The 20324-nt window shown below is 36.9% G+C and overlaps 3 protein-coding genes across 15 annotated transcripts in view; 1 reads left to right on the forward strand and 2 right to left on the reverse strand.

Annotated features, from left to right (window-relative positions):
• On the reverse strand, window positions 1-14109 carry LOC141442267 (translocator protein-like). 6 transcript variants are annotated; one of them, XM_074107217.1, is made up of 5 exons: window positions 14013-14109; window positions 7980-8224; window positions 5730-5824; window positions 3623-3817; window positions 1-2421 (listed from the first exon to the last, which is right to left on the reverse strand). In XM_074107217.1, the coding sequence occupies exons 2-4, from the start codon at window positions 8212-8214 to the stop codon at window positions 3626-3628; spliced, it is 522 nt and encodes a 173-aa protein (XP_073963318.1). In that variant the 5' UTR covers window positions 8215-8224; window positions 14013-14109; the 3' UTR covers window positions 1-2421; window positions 3623-3625. The 6 variants fall into 6 exon arrangements, with proteins under 6 accessions (XP_073963318.1, XP_073963316.1, XP_073963319.1 ...); XM_074107215.1 differs by having other exon boundaries at window positions 14007-14109; XM_074107218.1 differs by lacking the exon at window positions 14013-14109 and adding an exon at window positions 13908-14000.
• On the forward strand, window positions 9888-17976 carry LOC141442266 (translocator protein-like). Of its 8 annotated transcripts, none has more exons than XM_074107211.1 (4): window positions 9888-10299; window positions 15601-15856; window positions 15955-16049; window positions 16875-17976. In XM_074107211.1, the coding sequence occupies exons 2-4, from the start codon at window positions 15622-15624 to the stop codon at window positions 17058-17060; spliced, it is 516 nt and encodes a 171-aa protein (XP_073963312.1). In that variant the 5' UTR covers window positions 9888-10299; window positions 15601-15621; the 3' UTR covers window positions 17061-17976. The 8 variants fall into 8 exon arrangements, with proteins under 8 accessions (XP_073963312.1, XP_073963311.1, XP_073963307.1 ...); XM_074107210.1 differs by lacking the exon at window positions 9888-10299 and adding an exon at window positions 13698-13762; XM_074107206.1 differs by lacking the exon at window positions 9888-10299 and adding an exon at window positions 14571-14669.
• Window positions 17927-20324, reverse strand: part of l(3)07882 (Nucleolar protein 14 homolog l(3)07882) — a 10530-nt gene continuing 8132 nt past the window's right edge. The window contains exons 9-11 of the mRNA XM_074107201.1: window positions 19142-20136; window positions 18745-18900; window positions 17927-18064 (exon numbers count right to left, since the gene is read on the reverse strand). Coding sequence (XP_073963302.1) covers window positions 17974-18064; window positions 18745-18900; window positions 19142-20136 — 1242 coding nt within the window. The 3' untranslated portion in view covers window positions 17927-17973. The remainder of the gene's footprint in view (window positions 18065-18744; window positions 18901-19141; window positions 20137-20324) is intronic.

A 20324-nucleotide genomic window follows, 5' to 3' on the forward strand; every position in this document is an offset into this window, starting at 1 on the left:
TTTATAATTATGTACTTTTATTTTATTCCTAAATCGAACAAGAATCAATAAATATTCGGAAATAAAGAAAGAGCAATAACCAACTAATACATTTCTTTTGATAGATACATTATTTATATCTGGTTCATTTTAATGTCATTTAAGACGTACAAAATTAAAGAATTATAAATTTCAATTACAGAAACTATGAGTTATCTAAATTTCCATCTATAGATAGGTACTTCTAGGAAAAAAACTCGTCTTAAGTTGCCTTAATATTTGGCTAAATTCAAAATAAAAATTACATTTTAAATACTCTTTACTCGTAACCCAACATATAATGTGTAGACCGCTTTATTTATTTTAAGTGCACGGCGAACACACGTTTCCCGAAATAAAAATTGTTAAAAAGTTCAATAAACTTTCAGTTTCCAAAATCTCTACGCATATTGATTCCTACACCCTCATTTATTTAGACACAGACATGTGCTAAATTTAGGGCCATCTTATTTTTATTTTCACCTGAAAAATCTCTTTTTATTTCTGACATGTGCGAGTTAAAAGTTTTGTGCTATCTTTAAATGCAGCTAGGAATGCCTTAACTTAATGTAATAATGCTGTCTTTGTCAATCTATCTCAAAAGAAAGAGATAGTACAAATTCACATGGCATTTAAATTGTGCAGAAGGACACTTTGGATCTTAAAAACTAGAAAAACATTGCCAGTTTAACACTAAATACATTGACTCACGCACTTTGAGACGTTTATTACCGTTCATATTATAACTTGTGATAGCATAATCAGGTTTTGACAGCGAAATGTAGCTCTTTAGTGCGAAATAAAACAATAACTGTGAAATAAAGGCGCCATTTTCTTGATAAATCACATTATTTACAAAATGTTTGAACACGGCAAGAACGAGCGTATCTGTGGCAGGGTGGCAGGCTATTTGGATTTAATCGTGACGTCCGTTTGTCAACTTTGACATTTGTGTAGGGTTCAAGATTGGTTTATAACAAATTGAGCCAATCGCAAGCAAGACTGCAACGTCAAATGGATCTCTCGATACTAACGCCATCTAGCGACATTCTACTCATCAGAAAACCTTTATTTCGTATGTAAAATTTTAGTTTTTTTCATCGGTTTTCTACTGTTTTATGTGATTTATGTATCACTTAGGAGAGTTTAAACTTCACAATGTCGCAATATTCAAGCATTTTTTTAATGTGGCTCCACAGAATAAAAAGAAGTTAGAAGTGCCTTAAACCTAATTCGTACCAAAACCATTGCTCATTGTATAATAGCTTGTTGATGCGTTGATTCAGTAGCTATTGAAACTTTATAAGTTATGTTAATTTTTGAATGTATAGCGTTTTAACCTTGTGATCCCAGCTAATAAACCGAGTTCAAAGTGGTCCTTGGTCAGAAAAAGTTTGGGAACTGGGCTAGACGAAACAAAGGTTGGGAAACTTTGTAGAAGAACGAAGACCAGTGATTCTCAAGACACAGTAACTACTAAGTACTTGTTACAAAAGAAACTGGGTCAATATAAAGCGATTTTACGCCTGTTTTTCATTTCAATTTTTAAACCCAGACACAAAAAAGGGGTATTTTAAGTTTCACGACTGTGTCTGTCATAGCTACCAAACGAATGGGCCGATTTTGATGCAGTTTGGATGACGGTTCTTTGCCATGTTTATGAGATACCGAACTTAGAAATTTCAGTTTTTGCGACAAAGTTGATGTGACTTCTTACAACGTTGTAATGTAGAATAATGAAGTTTGTCCAAAGCGATAAAAACGCTTGAATATTGACCCAATTGTTGAGTATCTTTGTTTTAGATTAAATATGTGAGTCTCACTGACTATGATTCATAGTTCATAGTTCCAGCGACCGATCCAACTTCTTATATTCCGCGCGAGGTTAACATATATGTACAAAGGCAATGTGAACATTGACATGAGAATTACTTACATACAACTACTCCTAAAGGCATTTTGACACTAGAACACGAGGATGACAGTTTTGGCAGTACGACTGAAGAGATCGTCTACATACATGCCGTGTCTTAGCCAACTGCAGAATCATCAACAAGCTGATTATACCACTTTTACCTAAGTCTAAATTTACGGTGTCATTTTAATTTTAAAAGTTCTCAAAATCAGTAACTTATACCTAATTTTTTACAGATTTAACCTCGTAAGACACATCAAATTCTGATTTAGAGGAATTTGAAACTTCGAGTAAAGTTGACATTTTGCTTTAAACATAAAGCGAAAAAACACGGCATGTGCTAGCCCAAGTATAACTGTCAAAATAAAAGTATCAAAAATAAATAAGTTCTAAATTGACTCGGCACAGAGCTAGGCAGCGAATAGAATAGGCATCTAAAATATAGAACACTTTGTTTCGTTGCCTTCAAGTGTTGTTTAGTTGACTATCTGAAACAATAATAAACGGTAGTATTGTTATTTATTCTACTAATGTGCGTGCGTGCGTGCGTGCGTGTGTGTGTGTGTGTGCGTGTGTCTGTGTGCGTGTGTGTGCTACTCTTTCATGCTGGATGGATTTATGGATTTGGATGAAATTTGGTATGTAGCCAACTGGATCTTGAGAATAGCTCAACTGTTTCCACCAGAGATGTGCTGTGCGAGGATAGGTAAATGAAGCGTTTCTATTGGTTCATGAAAAACACATTCCTCGCAACACGTTCTCGCACCGCACATCTTTGGTGGTAACGCAGCAGCCTGATAAAATTATAGAGACGAAGGAGCTTTTGAAATGGGTTGCCATACGTCAGGATTTGTCCTGACATGTCAGGATTTTTGACCCTTTGTCAGGATTGCGGCCGGACTTGGCAAGTGTCAGGATTTATTACAAAGCTACACTTAATACAAAGTTTACAGTTTTAATGAATGAATTGATAAATGTAATTAGTAACTAATCAATAAGCGAATAATATTTCTGTCAAAACAATTAAAAAGCCGTGGTGACCTAGTGGTTTGACCTATCGCCTCTCAAGCAGAGGTTCGTGGGTTCAAACCCCGGCTCGCACTTCTGAGCTTTTCGAAATTTATATGCGAAATCACATTTGAAATTTACCACGACATTTACGGTGAAGGAAAACATCGTGAGGAAACTTGCATGCACACACCTGTGAAGTAATTCAATGGTATGTGTGAAGTTCCCAATCTGCACTGGGCCCGCGTGGGAACTCCGGCCCAAGCCCTCTCATTCTGAGAGGCCTGTGCTCAGCAGTGGGACCTGTATAGGCTGGGATGAAAAAAATAGAACAAATCACAGCTAAAGAAACATCCATATTTTTTTTCGCTTATATATAACTTTATGTCTATGTGTAGTACTAAGAGGTACCTACTTATATAATTGCAGTTTAGTATTAAGCGATGCAGCGACAGATAAACCATGCTAGGTTTAAGTTCGCTTCCTAAGCTACTCTTATTGTGAGCTCTTAGTTTATTTTTTGTATAAATAAATTTAAAAAAAGATAAATCAAATAACGAGTAATGTCAGGACTTTTAGGGTGATGTCAGGATTTTTATCAGGACATTTAATTTTTCCATATGGCAACCCTTATAATGTGAGACAAAATTTTGGGCCCCCTGAACATATACCTACAATTACCTTTTACTTATCCTTTTCATCCTTAACCTCGGTGATCTTCGGGTTGTTCTTGTAGATATAGTACGAGAGCGAACTGGCGTAACCCAGCCACGCGAGATACGGTAGCATGAGCGCCGCCGCCGGCTTGTCCACCTGAACGAATGATATAGTGGTCGCGGTCGCTACGCCGGAGAGCGCTACGATCTCTATGAAGGCCTGGAACAAAGTTATGTTCTAAGCTTTGTGCAGGTAGGACCATGTGCAAGGTCCGCCCGGATTGCTACCACTTTGCAATGAGGGCTATCGCGTATGAATTCGCCACTAGAGGCGCTAGTGTAGCGTGAGGTCTACGAAATGTCAAATCTCATAGTTTTGGGTGAGCTATAAGAATAATTTTGTGAATATTTTGCAATATCTGAAATTAATTATGGCAAATATGCGTTCCGGGGCAATGAATGTCTGTGTTTTGAGACAGTTTTGTCTTTCGGAAACCTTTGTCCTCCCTTTTTTCCGAACAAAACGGGGACTATGCAACACTGTGGCATGCTCGATATTTTTATGGTACGTTTCACACCCGTAAAAACAAACTTTGAAAGTCATACTTAAAAACCTCACGCAACAGTGCGCCATCTAGTGAGACAAAAAACGATAGCCCTCATTGCCAGGATGTTAGTTAGCTGGCATTTCACTTGGTATATTCACCGAAATATTTGCGTGTACGAAAGAGATGCAATTCCATTTCTGTGCGATGGAGATGACAATAGCGCAACGCGAATACACAACGCCAAGTGGAGTGCCACCATATGACGCCAAAACTCGCCGAAACCGAAACGGAATGTTTGGAGGACACACGTTACTAGTCCTTCCTTCTTTCTGTAAGAAAGGTTGCCTGGAAGAGATCGCTCTTAAGCGATAAGGCCGCCTATTGCTCACCTTGTAATTTTTTCTCTGTGTATCTGTTTTCTGTATCGCTTACTATGTCTGGTGTACAATAAAGAGTCATTGTATTGTATTGTTACTACCCTCGTGTGCCCTCTCTCATCTAAGTAGTAGTTTTGCAGGTGGTAGGACCTTGTGCAAGGTCCGCCCGGATTGCTACCACCATCTTGCTCGCTAATCCTGCCGTGAAGCAGCAGTGCTTGCACTGTTGTGTTTCGGCGTGGAGAGTAAGACAGCCGGTGAAATTACTGGCACTTGAGGTATCCATCTTAGGCCTCTAGGTTGGCAACGCATCTGCAATACCCCTGGTGTTGCAGATGTTTATGGGCGGTGGTGATCTCTTACCATCAGGAGACCCACTTGCTCGTTTTCCATCCAGTCGAATAAAAAAAAAGTCACACTTTTTTCAAAGTTTTCTCAATTGTATTTTTATTTATCTAATATGTACCATCAGCCAAATATGTGGTCTACCACCCTAAAGTTGATAATCGCTTGCATGTCATAAAACAATAATGCCAATAGACGTGTCTGTCAACTTGAAAGTTCGACTTTAGCGACATATTCATTTGATAGGGACTTGTTTAAAAATTTATAGACCACTTATTTGGCTGATGGTACCTACTTTAAACAAGCAATTCTTGTATATTAGAATCTCTGAAACGGCTCCAACGAGTTCGATGAAATTTGGTATGTGGGGGTTTTAGGGGGTGACAAATCGATCCAGCTTGGTCTTAGCTCTAGGAAAACGCTTATTAACGAGTTTTACATACATACAATTTTCACTCATCCTATCCTACTAATATTACGGCCTATTAAACGGCTGGACGTTGTTTGTATTATTTTTATTTATTAGAGATGGGCCGAAATTTGTTTTACATTCGTTTTAACCGAAATTCGGCAGCTTCAGCCGATTAAAGATAATAATCAGACGCACAAAGGCAGACGGGTTTTTCATTTTTAATTTATTTTTACTAGCTTTTTCCCGTGGGATTCGATTATCGCGCGCTGTTCTCTCGGGAACTGCATTTTTTCGGGATAAAAAGTAGCCTATGTCACTCTCTGGCCCATAAACTATCTCTATGCCAAAAATCACGTCGATCCGTCCCTCCGTTTCGACGTGAAAGACGGACAAACATACAAACACACACACACTTTCGCATTTATAATATTAGTATGGATTTTGACTTACCAGTTTAAAGTCTTTAAGGCCGAAGAATATGGGTGTCCACGCCCAGTTCATCAACAGCTGTGTACCGTACAGTGACAAGGGAACAACCGCTCGCTCTGTAATGAAAAAAATCAAGATTGGTTTTTTGGAATCTTTTTGTATTTTTTATTTCAATTCCAAATTTTTACTTTTACGGTCATCCCGTAAAACCTAAATTGAAAATACAAACTGAAATATAGATGCACAGAAAAACCAGAAAAATAAGACCATCACTGGGAATCGAACCCAGGTCTTCGGTATTCCGTACCGCGTGCTATACCGCTACACCACTGATGGTCTTCAGGGGGCGATAGGGTACGGAATACCGAAGACCTGGGTTCGATTCCCAGTGATGGTCTTATTTTTCTGGTTTTTCTGTGCATCTATATTTCAGTTTGTATTTTCAATATAAAAAAAATCATCAAACACTTAATGTAGGTACCTACGTGTTACAAAATAACCTGTAAAAAATATAATAAATTATTTAAGTAAGAAACATTGTCAACCCTCGTAAGCTGTCACGTCAAACAACCGGAGTACAGTCAGCAGCAGAAGTAGATGAGCAGTTCTGGCGCTCAAAATTATGTAAACACACTTATTACCTTGGCAGGTAGAGTCGTGTGTAGATCATTTTGAGCACCGTGACCACTCATCCACTTCTGTTGCTGACTGTACTTTAACTCTTTCTCGCTCCGCGGATATTAGGTAAGAATGTACATACACATTTTGCGTGGTTTACTCTTTCATTTTACCAAAATAGGGTTTATATTTATATTTGCGGATTGCGTATTGAATTGGTTCGCAGGTTTGTGCAAGTTTCCTCATGATATTTTCCTTCACCGTAAAGCTCATAGTAGATTTAAAATGTATTCAATAAAACTATGCATCCCAGATATTGAAAAAGTTATACAATTCCTTGTTTATCAGATTATATTTAGTATCATTTATCGTTATCAAAAACTTGCGTTGGATATAAAATGTCTACCGTTGAGTATTGATATGTCTTGTACTATCTGTACACTTGTGAAGGCATTTTTAACCGACTTCAAAAAAGGAGGCTACTTTATACCTATTGTAATTACTCGGATATCTATCAATTGGGATGTCCCAATTTTTGACAACATATAATAAATCGAAAACCATTTGGAGAAATAGGCTTCGTGAAGCGTTTTCAGAAATCAGATTCCAAAAATGTGATAAACTGATTTAAATAAACAAAATTTAAGTAATGACCCTCATTTGACCCCTGGAGTATCTCGTCACAAAGGCAGTTATAAAGCAGGTCTACACTCTTAAGCAAATTGACAGTTTGAAATGTTCCTGTCCTGCTTATAATAGCAAAGAGTGACAAAGATAGAACTTTAATCACATGATGCGCAACTGGCCTTAAACAGTTGTCATTTATCGTAAAGTCCGAAATGTATACGAGTATTTCCAATGTATTTTTACAAATTAAATTATTAAATTACTATGTTACGAGTAAATATAAAAGAATTTAAATATCAGATTTTTAAAAAGATATCTATTTACTATCACACCATTAAATAAACAAAGGAATAATCGAAGCTAAAAGAAGATAATTAAAATAAAACTATTTGTCATGGTTCATTTAGGACCCTAAACCGTGCTTGAATTATTGTCAAATTGTAATGCCACAGATTATGTTATGTACGACCTGAATTTTTCCAGGCAATGGAATGTGGCTGTCTCACTGTGACGTCATCCAGCGTATTTCGTTAAAAAAAAAATACATCAAAATTCAAAATCAATGAAAATGGTATCTTAAAATATCCTATTCTTCCCAAAAATAAAATAAAAACTATAGGTTATTTTTTTTGGTGCATCCCAATTATAGTGACAGCAATAAAATAAAATGTAGAAAAACATTTTTTTTACGGAATTTTGAAATTAAAAACAAAATTAAATTAAAAATCATGATGGTAGTAAATATATCAAATTAACAAGGAAAACTATTACAGTTTGCTTGAGAATTATTAGTAGTTTAAGAGTAAATAGCAGCCTAATTTATAAAATACATAAAAAATAATAATAATACTTGCAAAATTATGTACCAAATATTTGAAAATACAAAATCTTATGATAAATATTACTTGTTTAATATGAAGAGTACGATTTTTTGTAACGGCTACGGAACCTTATCCAGGGCGGAACCGACACCCTCTTGGCCGGTTTCTTTTTGCATGTAATTAAGCTATTAATGTAAGGGTTTACCTGTGAATCCGTCACACTCCTCGAGCACCCTGTACGAAGCATATCCCATAGAGCTATACAGGATGGTCCAGGCTGGCCCAAAGACCCACTTGGGGGGGTTCCACCAGGGCTTCTTCAGCTCATCGTACCAAGTCTTGCCTTGCTCAGTGCGGATCTGCCCAGCAAAGTAGACTCCGTTGGCCCAGCCCCCAACGTTGGGCAGGATGATTGAGCCGATTGCTGGCCAGTTTGCCATTATTAATTCACTGGAAAATAAATACATACAAATTAGTGGTTAGAGTACCTACCTGACACTTGATCTCTGGTTGATGCAGATATTATTTATCAATCCATACTGTAGAAGAGCAATTCTTGTATAGTTTCGATTCTGAAAACATAAATCTATTACAGAATACCGCTAAATCGGTTTAATCGTTCTGGAGGTTAATGGAAATATTTGTTTACGCACAAACAAACAACCTCTCACCTTAAACACATACCTTCTCCGTTCCGCCATAGTAAAAGAGGTCAAGTGAGCTCACTACGAACAAAAGTACATCGCGCTTCTTAAATGTGTGCGCGCCGGTTCGCACGCACCCGCCGCACGCGCACACCGATAATTTAAGGAGGATTAAGTTTTCCTTAGTCAAGTCAAGGCTGCGCAGCTGCGCTGCCGTCGGTGCCGTACGTTTCGATTTTAGCTCGCTCGTCTTGATTCACCTTTTACGTTCGCGTACTCGTACTTACGTATTTTTTGTATTAGGTATACCTAGTTGTTACTTCAAAGTTCAATATCTCAAAAACGGCAGAACCGATCTTGATAAAACATGTCTAAGAACCATCGCTAGAAAACCTGCTATCTAATAAAAAAAACCATTTAAATCGGCCCACCCGTTTAGGAGCTACGGTGCCACAGACAGACATAGCGGTCAAAGTTATAACACCCCTTTTTTTATCCATCTAATGTAAATATTTTTATGTGTATCGAATGTGTAAATAAATGTCTCTCTCTCTCTCTCTCTCTCTCTCTCTCTCTCTCTCTCTCTTTTGCGTCGAGAGTTAAAAATAGACGTCGCCAACCCTAAGCGTCCGCGCCGGAGTAGGCAGTTAAGTCTCCGAAAGGCTCGCAGTGGACTCGGTAGGTATGTACTATGGTTCCGTGATGGGTAACAAAAAAACTTGCTAAGTAGGTATTTGCATTGTTATTTTATTTACGTCATCCATCATTATCATCATCATCATCAGCCTATAGCAGTCCACTGCGTGACATAGGCCTCCCCAAAGCGCGCTAACGCGCCCTGTCCTCGGCTAGACGCATCCAGCTTCTACCAGCAGCCTTTCGCAGATCGTCACTCCACCTGCCGGAGGGCGCCCTACACTACGTTTGCAGAGACGTGGTCTCAAGAACTCGTTTAGGATCTTCAGCTTTTTTTTATTAGACTGGATGGCAAACGAGCAAGTGGGTCTCCTGATGGTAAGAGATCACCACCGCCCATAAACATCGCGGGTCGGGAACCTTCTGACACCATCGGCCATCAGTCCTGCGAGCTGTGCCCCGCCCACTGCCTACCTTAGTTCTACTGCAGATATCATCATTTCTAATTCTTCTTGGTAGGCTTGCCTACTTATTTTTGTGCATCGGTGTAGTTCCGATATTGACTCACCTGTTCATACCCGCTTGCCAGGTAGCCATGAACAAAAATAAGTAGGCAAGCCTACCAAGGCATATCCTCTGCATTAAAAACTATCAGTTGGAATTTGGTTGGAATAAAAAACGGTTATCAAAAGAGTGAATGAAGGTAATCCAAAAAACTGGACTAAAATTAATTTAATTAAAAAAAGTTGGAAAACCACCGACTTTGTCAGTTCAAAGTTCAATATCACAAAAAGGGCTGAACCGATTTTGATGAAACATGTCTAAGAACCATCTCTAGAAAACCTGCTTTCAAATAAAACAAAACGCATTCAAATCGGTCCACCCTTTTAAGAGCTACGGTGCCACAGACAGACACACAGCGGTCAAATTTATAACACCCCTCTTTTTGCGTCGGGGGTTAAAAATAGCCATGAATACTTCCACAGGCGTGTTTGTAAATAAATATCTATGTCTCATCCTGTTATCAGATGGGTGAAGGTCGATCTTCCACGTGTCTCCTCTACTAATACAGCAAAACGGCAAACAAAATTAGTTCACAGATTAAAATTAAAATTTAAATATTTTTTTTACAGCGCGGTTTTGTGAACGTCGTTGGATGACAAGCAAGGGTCACTAACTGCAAAAAAAACGGGCAAGTGCGATTCAGACTCGCGCACCGAGGGTTCCGTACACATTTATTTATAGGTATGTAAGTAAACGGGAATCGTGTCTTGAAGATATTTCTCGATTTTTCCGAGTGATTTAGTACATCCAGTGTATGCAGAGCCCTACTCTTAAGCAAAATGTACGCAGTGTGGGGTCAGATTATATTGGTCGTTGATATTTACAAACAGACATCAAAAATCAAGATTTTTCAGACTTTTCTAGTTGGTTGTGTTATAATAGCTACCTTCATACCAAATTAAAAGATTCTGAGTTCACGGGAAGTACCCTGTAGGTTTTGATTCCCTTGCCAGCATCTTTTGATTGCGTTGGCTTAGAAGTTTGATTTTTTCTCAGCTCTCAATTTCAGCTTGATACCTCCACGCGTTCCCGAGAACAAGGGTCTTGCTTGACAGACAGACAGACGGACAAAAAGTGATCCTATAAGGGTGCCGTTTTTTCCTTTTGAGGTACGGAACCCTAAAAAGATTAGTGAAATATTAACTTTACGATGCTATGCATAAGTTTGACTATCCCTCTTGACTTTAAGTGGTTATTGGTGACCTTTGTTCAATGTTGCCTTGTCATTATGCCATCGTCCATTAGTGACGAATTTTAATCATCATGGACCTCTCCGTAGAGTAGAGCCCCCTTAGCCAGACTACCCCCCGGCCAACAACGAATTTGCCGGGATTGGAGAAAGGTTATTCGCCCAGGATCTTCATATGCTAGCGACCTCACAAAGTTCGGGGGCTTGCGGACGTAACAAGCGGGACAGCTATTCCCGAAATTGCTTGTCCCCCGAAGGTTTCACTACCTATAGTTTGTTGACGTCCGTGACAGCGGTTGTGTCAAAGCAATATTGATGATTGACGCGCCGCGCGTTTTGTTCCAAAGTTGCCTTGTACCTTGTGCAAGGTCCGCCCGGATTGCTAACACCATCTTGCTCGCTAATCCTGCCGTGAAGCAGCAGTGCTTGCACTGTTGTGTTTCGGCGTGGAGAGTAAGACAGCCGGTGAAATTACTGGCACTTGAGGTATCCATCTTAGGCCTCTAGGTTAGCAACGCATCTGCAATACCCCTGGTGTTGCAGATCTTTATGGGCGGTGGTGATCTCTTACCATCAAGAGAGCCACTTGCTCGTTTTCCATCCAGTCAAATAAAAATAAAAAAGTTCCAAACAGCCAGTGTAGTGCCGTAAGGTACATAGGTGTCAATGACTAAAACTTAAAATACTCACCTGGCGTCATAAAAAACTTCCAAATTCATTATTACTTGTAGATATTATATAACTCCACTAATCAACTTATTTACACAAGCGACAAACACATACTGAAGATGATAAGCCATGCTATGTGTCAATCGACTGTGTGATGACTTCACATTATTAGTATACATACATACATACTAATTATTGGTATTAATTAGTTTTCCTGTTTATTTTTTATATTTACGACAATTTTATGCGAGCCATTTGGATTTTAAAAACAGTTATTGCCAATTTTTTTTCTTATAGGCTAAGTATAAAAACGAGCATGCGGGTCCTGTGACCCGCAATCACCGCCGCCGAGTTTTTTTTTCATAAAACTGACCGTGATTGACCCCCTATCTCACCTGATGAAAATTGCAGATGAGGCCAAAGGTGTACCTCAGGTTCAGTAACAGCCTATTCACTCTAGCCTTGAAGAGCTCTATCATAAGTTGTATCTATCCGGAAATTCCGGAAATACAGATTATGGGAACGAATTTAATTCTTTAGCTTTTCACATTATAAAAGACACCACAACTCAGTAGGAGTTACTGGTATGTTGCTGACTTTTTAGATTCATTGCAATAAATTTTTTTATTCATTATTCATTTTGTATTTTGCATTAAATATACCATTACAAACATATGATCCGAGTATAATCAAATTTTTTATAAAGTATTTTTGAATAAAGATTGACTTTGACTTTGAAAGTAGTTTGGTACTTGAGTTTTTTTAACTTCAATGACAACAGTGGAAATCCATACACGTCTTGGCTTGAGTCAATGCAGGAAAACTAATTGTTATTTTTTTATTATAAGACTCGGATGGTACAAAACATTATGATTATGAGTGATGGTTGTACGGTTGGTTGGACTAAAGGCAGGTGAATATTGTGTATTTTTACTTGTATTCTATATTAAAACTAGTTGTTGTGCAAGACTTCTCTAGTGAAGAATTAATTTACCACAGGATAAAATCCTATGTCATTTTCAATCTCATTATATCTGGTTTAGCATAAATAATAATGATAATAAATGAATTAATTAATAATATTTATTTCTATAGCGGTTAAAAGTGTAGAGGAGACAGACAAACCCAAGTTAAGCCCGGTTATCATTTATCTGTTGTTTTGTGTCGTGATACTCTCTGTCTCTCTCTCTCTATGCTTGTGATGCAACACAACACAACAGATAAATGTGAACCAGGCTTTACTTGTGCATTTCAACCACTTACTTTCTCAACCTCGTATCTGGCCACATTAAATTGCTTTAGAATCATCTTTATGTTAAGCAGGATAGTGTTAATTTGTTGTATACAATTTAGGTAAGGTTGTAAAGGTTGTGATCGATAATATGATTTATGATAAGGATACTAAGAATTGATTGGTCCAGGCATTACAGTACGATTACTTGGAGTTAACACTTGACAGATGGGCGTGCCTTCAGTCAATTTTCAACATTGACGTCATACAAATAAAATAGTTTTTACATAATCTGTAAATGTGGGTAGCGGTATACTAAAAATGGCTTTATTTGTATGACGTCAAAGTTGAAAATTGACTGAAGGCACGCCCATCTGTCAAGTGTTAACTCCAAGTAATCGTACTGTACTTTGTAGAGGTCCATGTTAATAAACTACTAGGTACTACCTTGATGAATCTATATGAGTTGCTTAACTTCAGACTCAAATAAGTCTAATTCTAAGAATATTACTATTTTGGTATCAAAAGAAAAGGCAAATAAAAATAAGGTAGATACTCTCCTAAGATGGTAGAGTAGACTTATCGGAGTTTGAAGTTAAGCAACTCATATTTATTAATTATGGCTACCTCAAAAACGGCTTTATGGATTATGATGAAAAAACGTCAGTCAGATCAGTTGTAGCTCTCAACCTTGACGCTGGCAGAATTATCCAAAAGGACAAGCCATTTATTAAAAAAATATATATCGCAAGCGTCCTTGCACAAGCGGCCTATGGTTAGAAAGAGGAAAGAATAGAAGAATGTAATGGCTGCACACTTAGCAAAACAAGTTGACACTGGTAAACTTACTACATTACGCATTACTTAATAAATATGATATAATAGATTCATAGGATATAAGTAATAGATTATTAATACGCCATTGACGTCTCGTTCAATTCTAATTAGAGATAACGGTTCATCATGTACCGTACGTTGATAAGATTGCAATTTAATTATCAACTTACCAGTATTCGAAAGAAATTCTACGAACGCGCTGTGATTTTTGACCGAAGGTATAAGTACAAACTTAACACTAAGCGTAACTTACGCAAGTTATGTTAAATTATGAGCAATGTTTATCTTTCTAAAAATAGCTCGCCGGCTTCTAGAAACTTTTAAATTTATGCGGGAATTCTATAAAAAATACGATAGACATACCTGTTAGTAGGTACTGGTGAGGAATGCCGACTCGGTGAAAAGTGAAAAGCTTGGGTGAAAACAATCACGAGAAAATCGAAAGAAATGTACTGTACGTACCTGTACCTAGTGGAGAAAACCCAATGAGTTATACGGCAATATTAAATGATACTTTAAGGGATAATAGATAACAATGCTTAAAGTTACTTTTTGATTTTAGTAGGGTAATAAGAAGTCAGATGGTAATATCGTTCCGTTCAACTTTAAATTTAAAGGAAAATTCATAAAATCAAATCGTCCCTGTAGACATTACCTTTTCAGTTTGAGCTCGAATAGACTCGAATATAAAATTTAAATATTTTCAAGTTAATTATTGTTTTTTTAATGTACATAAGAAACTAAAATTCTGAAATATTTCAGTTATTTGCATTCATTTTGGAATAATAAACTTAGTACAACGGAACGCTACTGTCAGACGTCATTTCAGTTTCATTCATATACTGAAAATAAAAGACGTTAATAATAATAATAATAATTAAAGCGATAATGGTCCCTGACTAATCTGACTGACTAGCCTGTCCGATGACGAAATAAATAAAAAAATCTTGTCTAAATGAGGGTTTTCTGATGTGAAATATCGCTAGATGGCGTTAGTATCGTGAGGTCCTTTTGACGTTTGCTGGTGATTGGTTAAATAACTAAATGAGCCAATCGCAAGCAAACGTCATACGGACCTGACGAGACTAAAGCCATCTAGCGATATTTCGCCTCTGTGAAAACCAAGTAAGTGAAAGAAAACCTGCAGTCCGAATTCAAAAGCATTTCAAAAGTTTTGCTTAAATCAAGTTGATAAGGTCCAAAATGTAATATAAGTAATGCCTATTGAAGGAACTTCGATCGATGGACAAGCGCACAAACTATACAGAGATGGACAAGCGGGTTTAGTTATTATAGCTCAATATTTTTTATTTTTTCACACACTTTTATTTTGGTTTCGGCCGGGCGGGGTGTAGTAACTGTGTAAGGTAACAATTTAGAAATCCTAGTTTTTAGCTAAATAATAATTAATATCTTTATACCTGTGTAGGTAGAGATTCTAGAGATCATATTCACTTCCAGTAAAGTACGTAAGTACTTATTAAGTTTAGTATCAGTGAAAATAGTAAATACTTACTGATAAGCTTATTTATCAAGAAGTAGATTATGCAGGCTACATAAAGTGTATTTATTTTTATATCAGAATGTTTGTAGTAACAAGCTGAAACCTTCAGATGTGCCCAATTCAATAGGTGTGGCAAGTTTCTGATAGATATTTTAAAACATTATCTGAGTGACAAAGATCTTGTACGGACTAAATTAAGTACTTATTTATATCATTTATATGTTTTTTATAAATCATGACAATTGAAAGCTATCCTACTAATATTATAAATGTAAAAGTTGGTGAAGATGTTTAGATGTTTGTTACTTAATCACGTTTAAACCGGTGAACCGATTTAGATGAAATTCGGCACACAGTTAATTTTGAGTCCTGCAGAAGAACGTAGTATAGTTCCTGCAGGATAGCGATAAACAAATACTGTTCGGATGCAGTCGTGGGCAATAGCTAGTATCTTAATAAAATAAGTGTTGTTTAAAAGTCTGCATATAAAAAAACTAATAAAGTAATTTTTTTCCTGGTTCCTATTTTACTTATGCACAATTTTGGTTCCAGTTCCAGCAACATCAATTAAAAATGATAAACTTGCCAGCGCTAGGGTCCATACTCCTTCCCAATGTGGGGGGCTGGGCTAGCACTCTCACAATGGCTGGGCAAGTCAGGAATCAGGATGGTACAGCGTGGTACCAGACCATAAAGAAGCCTTCGTGGAACCCTCCTAATTGGGCTTTTGGGCCAGCCTGGACGGCGCTGTATAGTGGCATGGGGTATGCTAGCTACATGGTGTATAAAGACTGTGGTGGTATAACTGGTAAGAAAAGAAGGTTAAAGTACTAGTTTTCAAAGGTTCTGGCTGTGTAATGGCCTGATTGACTAATGCTGTTGCATAAATTAAAAATATTTTTTTAGACAAAGCAGTGATTCCTTTGGCTTTATATGGAAGTCAGCTCATTTTCAATTGGACCTGGACGCCTGTCTTCTTCAGAATGCATTTAATTGGTCTGGTAAGTTGGAAAAAGTGTTTTCTTGTAAATTATTATACTTTTTTTTTCTTATTTTTGTTGAGGCTTTGAATACTCCAGGTGATCATGTCAGCCTCATGGGTGCTCGCTCATTTCCCTACACAAGGGACATATCAAAGAAGTGCTATATGCAAATGGCTTTGTCAGTTTGGCTCTGAGAACCAACAATTGACCTGGCCATTGTGGATGGGACCCAAACCTCCAAAATTATTATCCTTAAATTTTTCAATACAATATTACAGTTCTGTACTTATTGTAATTTGTGTTGTAAATATTACTAGCAATGAGTTATGACAACTAAAATCATTATTTTCATTATTCCAATTATGACTAGGTATACTATAAATCTGCAAAAAAGCTAATATTCCATTTTTTATTTAGCATTCAATTTTTTTATTAAAATTGTGTCGCATTTCATGGTATGCTGAGAAAAAGAACATAAAAATCTGGCCTTTTCAAAATCCCAAAAATCTGGTACCTAAGATATATTTCAATAATTCCATTATGCACAAGTCTGTGCACAAGTCTGTGCAAGGTTGCCTGCAAAGTATAACTTAATGTTTTGTATTGTACCTACAACAAATAATGCAAATATGTAATTAAAATATTTTTTCATCACACTTGCTCGTAAACAGTGTGTAGCAAGTGTGATGAAAACATTGTATATCGCACGGGCGGTACGGGAATTACGAACATCGACTCATTAAAGCCCTCAGTCTTCAACTTCGGGCTTCTAATAGAATCTCGTTCGTAATTCCTCACTTACCGCCCTAAGGCACAATGTACTATTTCTAGTTTTTGTTTCAGGCTTTCCTCCACATGTTGATATTAGATGCAGCAGCTGCCGTCTGCGCAGTCAGTTTCTACGAGATCAACCCTAAAACGGCTTATTTCATGCTGCCTTACCTCGGCTGGTTGAGTTTTGCGACCTGCCTCAACTACACTATCTGGCAGTTGAATAAGGACAAAAAATCTGACAAAGATAAGGAATAAAAAAACATTTTAAAACTTTACCAACCAACTTTATGATATTTTTTATGTGGTTAAAGTTGTGTTATTTTAAGAATGTCTTCATTATTTTAAGAAAGTTGCACAACGTCAGTTTTTAAAACATTACCAAAAATGGGTGACACTATTTACCGGCACGGATAATACCGACATGGAAATACCGACCCGATATTTTGTGTACACGCCCATACAAAGGTGTCAAACTGACAAGTTTCTATTGGCGTGTACATGAAATATCAGGCAGGTATTTCCATGTTGGTATTGTACAGCCGGGAAATAGTGTCATCCCCAAAAATGTAACTTTTGAACTTAAGTCATTATAGTCTTGTTCCATTCTTTTTTTCAATAACAAATTGAATAAATTGTTATTTCAATGGAAATAATTATTTTATTATTGTGTAACTTTGTTATTATTCAAGTTATGTAATTTTATTACCAGAGTATTTAATTAAACCTATAAACAAGTATACAAGGTGTCTTCAAATTCTGCCCGAATATTCCAGCAGGTGGTTGGGTTTGTTTGTACTTAAATGTTTTTTGGATTTTTTTAACTGTGATATTCAATGTGTACGGAGTCAAAAATTTTGAAAAAAAAACCTTTAGGCTGCGTTTCAACCAGAGACGTGTGAAGAATGTGTTTTCATGGACCAATACAGTTTTCGCTCCGCACAGTTTCCACCAGAAATGTGCTGTGCCAGGCTAGGGTAAATGAAGCGTTTCTATTGGTTCATGAAAAACACATTCCTCGCAACACATCCTCGTACATCCCTGGTGGAAACGGAGCCTTACAGAGGTGTATATCCAAACTAATTTTAAGGCATTAGTAGAAATTAGAAATAAAAGAATGTAACTATATCGATATTATTTACTATTTTTGCATAGAAATATACAATGTTTACTATTTCCCGCGTTTTAGTTTGTTCAGCTCCCCTTGCTGTATCGACGCATCTTTGTAGATCTGTTTCACCTTTTCCTTCCTCACATTATCGCTGAAAAAAAAAAGTTTGTTGCTAAAAATATCATTAACCCCCGACGCAAAGAGAGAGGTGTTACAAGTTTGGCGCCAATCAAATGTGTTTGTAGCATCGTAGCTCTCATACGGATGGACCGATTTCGATGTATTTTTTTAAATGAAAGAGTTTTCTTGCGGTGGCTCCTAGTCTTGCTTATACTTGGTTTGGATAGGAATGAAAACAAACTTCAGCTGCCAAATTTGGTACATTCAAGGATTTTAAACATTTTACTTATCAATCATTGTAATACAAACTAGACTAGTATATTTCAATACAGAAATGTAAATGTTTAGATCGTTTAATGGAAGACCAACCAACCAACCACCGACCAACTGACGTTGTTTTGTTTCCATTTAGTTAAATACCTATCCAAACCAAGTATGGTTAAAATTGGTTCAGCCGTTTTTGAGATATTAAACTTTTGGGCCACTTGTGATGCGAACCAAGTGAAAGTTAAGTGGTTTAGCTATTTTTGAATATTAATTTGAGATTTTCACTTGTGACATATTTTTTCAGTGAAAGCGAGTTTTCTTGCGGTGGTTCTTAGCTATGTTTCATTAAAATCGGTACAGCCATTTTTGAGATATTGAAGTTTGAAATGAAAATGTCGGAAGTTTTTAATTTTTTTAAGTTAGGTGAATTATGTAAATACATACCTCTTAATTTTGTCCCTTATCTTGACGGACGCTATGTACGCCTTGTCCCTCCTTATCTCTCTGAGAGCGCCCTTCATCTCCCTCTTGTACTTGTGTTGCAGTCTCTGTCGCTCCGCCATCTCGCGGGACAACTTGGAACTCTTGCTGCCAGTGAAACTGAAAAAGTAAAGCATTTTCGTACAAATCAAAATATACGCCATGAACGGCCGTATCTATAAAATTCAGTGTTACTAGAAGCTCTGCTTCTTAGTAACATGAATGAAGTGTATTTTATATTTCTTGGTTGAAATAAAATTAAAATGGAGGGGGCATTTTAATTTTATTTTTACTACGGGCTTCAGTATTATTATTATTCTTCAATTTATTAAAAGTAATATTGTGAATATGTTTTACTTACACTTCTTGTATGTCCGGTTCATAAAGCCTCAAAGTTTTCGGCTTCGGCTTTTCAATCGTCAGAGGACTAAATGTCTTCACTTCCAAAGATCCCTTCATGTATTTTAATATTCCTTCAATAGTACTGGCCACCTTTTTAGGATACAGTTCCAACTCCAACCTACTTAGTAGTTGAATGTGTGGCTCAAAGATACATTCCTGTGCCTCCATTTCATTGCAGTTGTCAAAAAACTCTTTCAACATCACCGTTGCGTTCAAAGCTGTTCTAATTTTTAATTCGTTGTCTATGGAATCCGTGAAAAAATCTGTCCTCTTCATTTTCCAGCCAGCATCAAGTTTCGAACAGTCGTCTTCCAAATTTAAAATCTTTGCGTCCTTATGCAAACGGAATGGTGGAACAACTTGAATGGGATTTAAAACTGTCGTTTTTGCACACAAATATAGAATTCCTCTTAAAAAATTCACAGCAGCTGGCACATATCGTTTTGATAAAGCCGTGTATTCTAATATTAACGTAGCTACAAATAAACCTCTAGAAATTGAATACGCGTCACGGAATTTGCAAGTTGTTAGGATTTCAGACATGAATCTTAAAGATGGCGTCGTGAGCGGATGACGAAAATCAGAGGTAGGATACAGTAGCGATATCAATTTAAAGAATATTAGGGTATCAAAATCTGGTATTCTCTTAGGCTTTTTTAAGTAATCATCATGTTTTTCTTTTAGTAGTTCCGCGAAGAATTTCTTAGACGAAACTTTGTTTATGTGCGCTATATCATAGAAGTACGGTGATATTTTGTTCATTATTAGATATGATTTCATCATTTCTCCTTCGTCTTTTAGGTTTCCGAATAGATCGTTTACGTATTGGAGCATATTAGCGAATAACCTTGATAGTAATTCTTTGTTATTTTCGCCGAGACTCGGGTCGTAGCTTTTTATCAGTTTTTGCAACGCCGTGGACTGCTGGGATGGATTTTTGTCTGATAGTAATTTCTGAAAAGAAAAAGTTAGTATAAGAATTTTTCTCGTGCTATTAAGTCTTTATGTTTAAAAAAGTATCATAACTAACTGATACAGCCGATATACAGCCTCAAACTGTAGCTAGTTTTGAAACTACGAACTAACTTTTTTATAAGTAATTTATTGAATCAGGCGTTACTTTGCTGAGGTCCATCTCAATG

Source organism: Choristoneura fumiferana, chromosome 25, assembly GCF_025370935.1.
Source record: "Choristoneura fumiferana chromosome 25, NRCan_CFum_1, whole genome shotgun sequence".
Classification (NCBI taxonomy): Eukaryota; Metazoa; Arthropoda; class Insecta; order Lepidoptera; family Tortricidae; genus Choristoneura; species Choristoneura fumiferana.

Bases quoted from the DNA above. Each gene is read 5' to 3' on its own strand.
- LOC141442267 (XM_074107213.1), bottom strand. From the start codon at position 11,526: ATGAATTTGGAAGTTTTTTATGACGCCAG. The intron at 8,225-11,497 runs GTGAGTATTTTA...TTTATTTTCCAG, and splicing joins GAAGTTTTTTATGACGCCAG to TGAATTAATAATGGCAAACT. The intron at 3,818-5,729 runs GTAAGTCAAAAT...ACTTTGTTCCAG, and splicing joins GCCTTAAAGACTTTAAACTG to GCCTTCATAGAGATCGTAGC.
- LOC141442266 (XM_074107203.1), top strand. From the start codon at position 14,762: ATGCCTATTGAAGGAACTTCGATCGATGGACAA. The intron at 14,795-15,600 runs GCGCACAAACTA...TTTTGGTTCCAG, and splicing joins GAACTTCGATCGATGGACAA to TTCCAGCAACATCAATTAAA. The intron at 15,857-15,954 runs GTAAGAAAAGAA...ATATTTTTTTAG, and splicing joins AGACTGTGGTGGTATAACTG to ACAAAGCAGTGATTCCTTTG.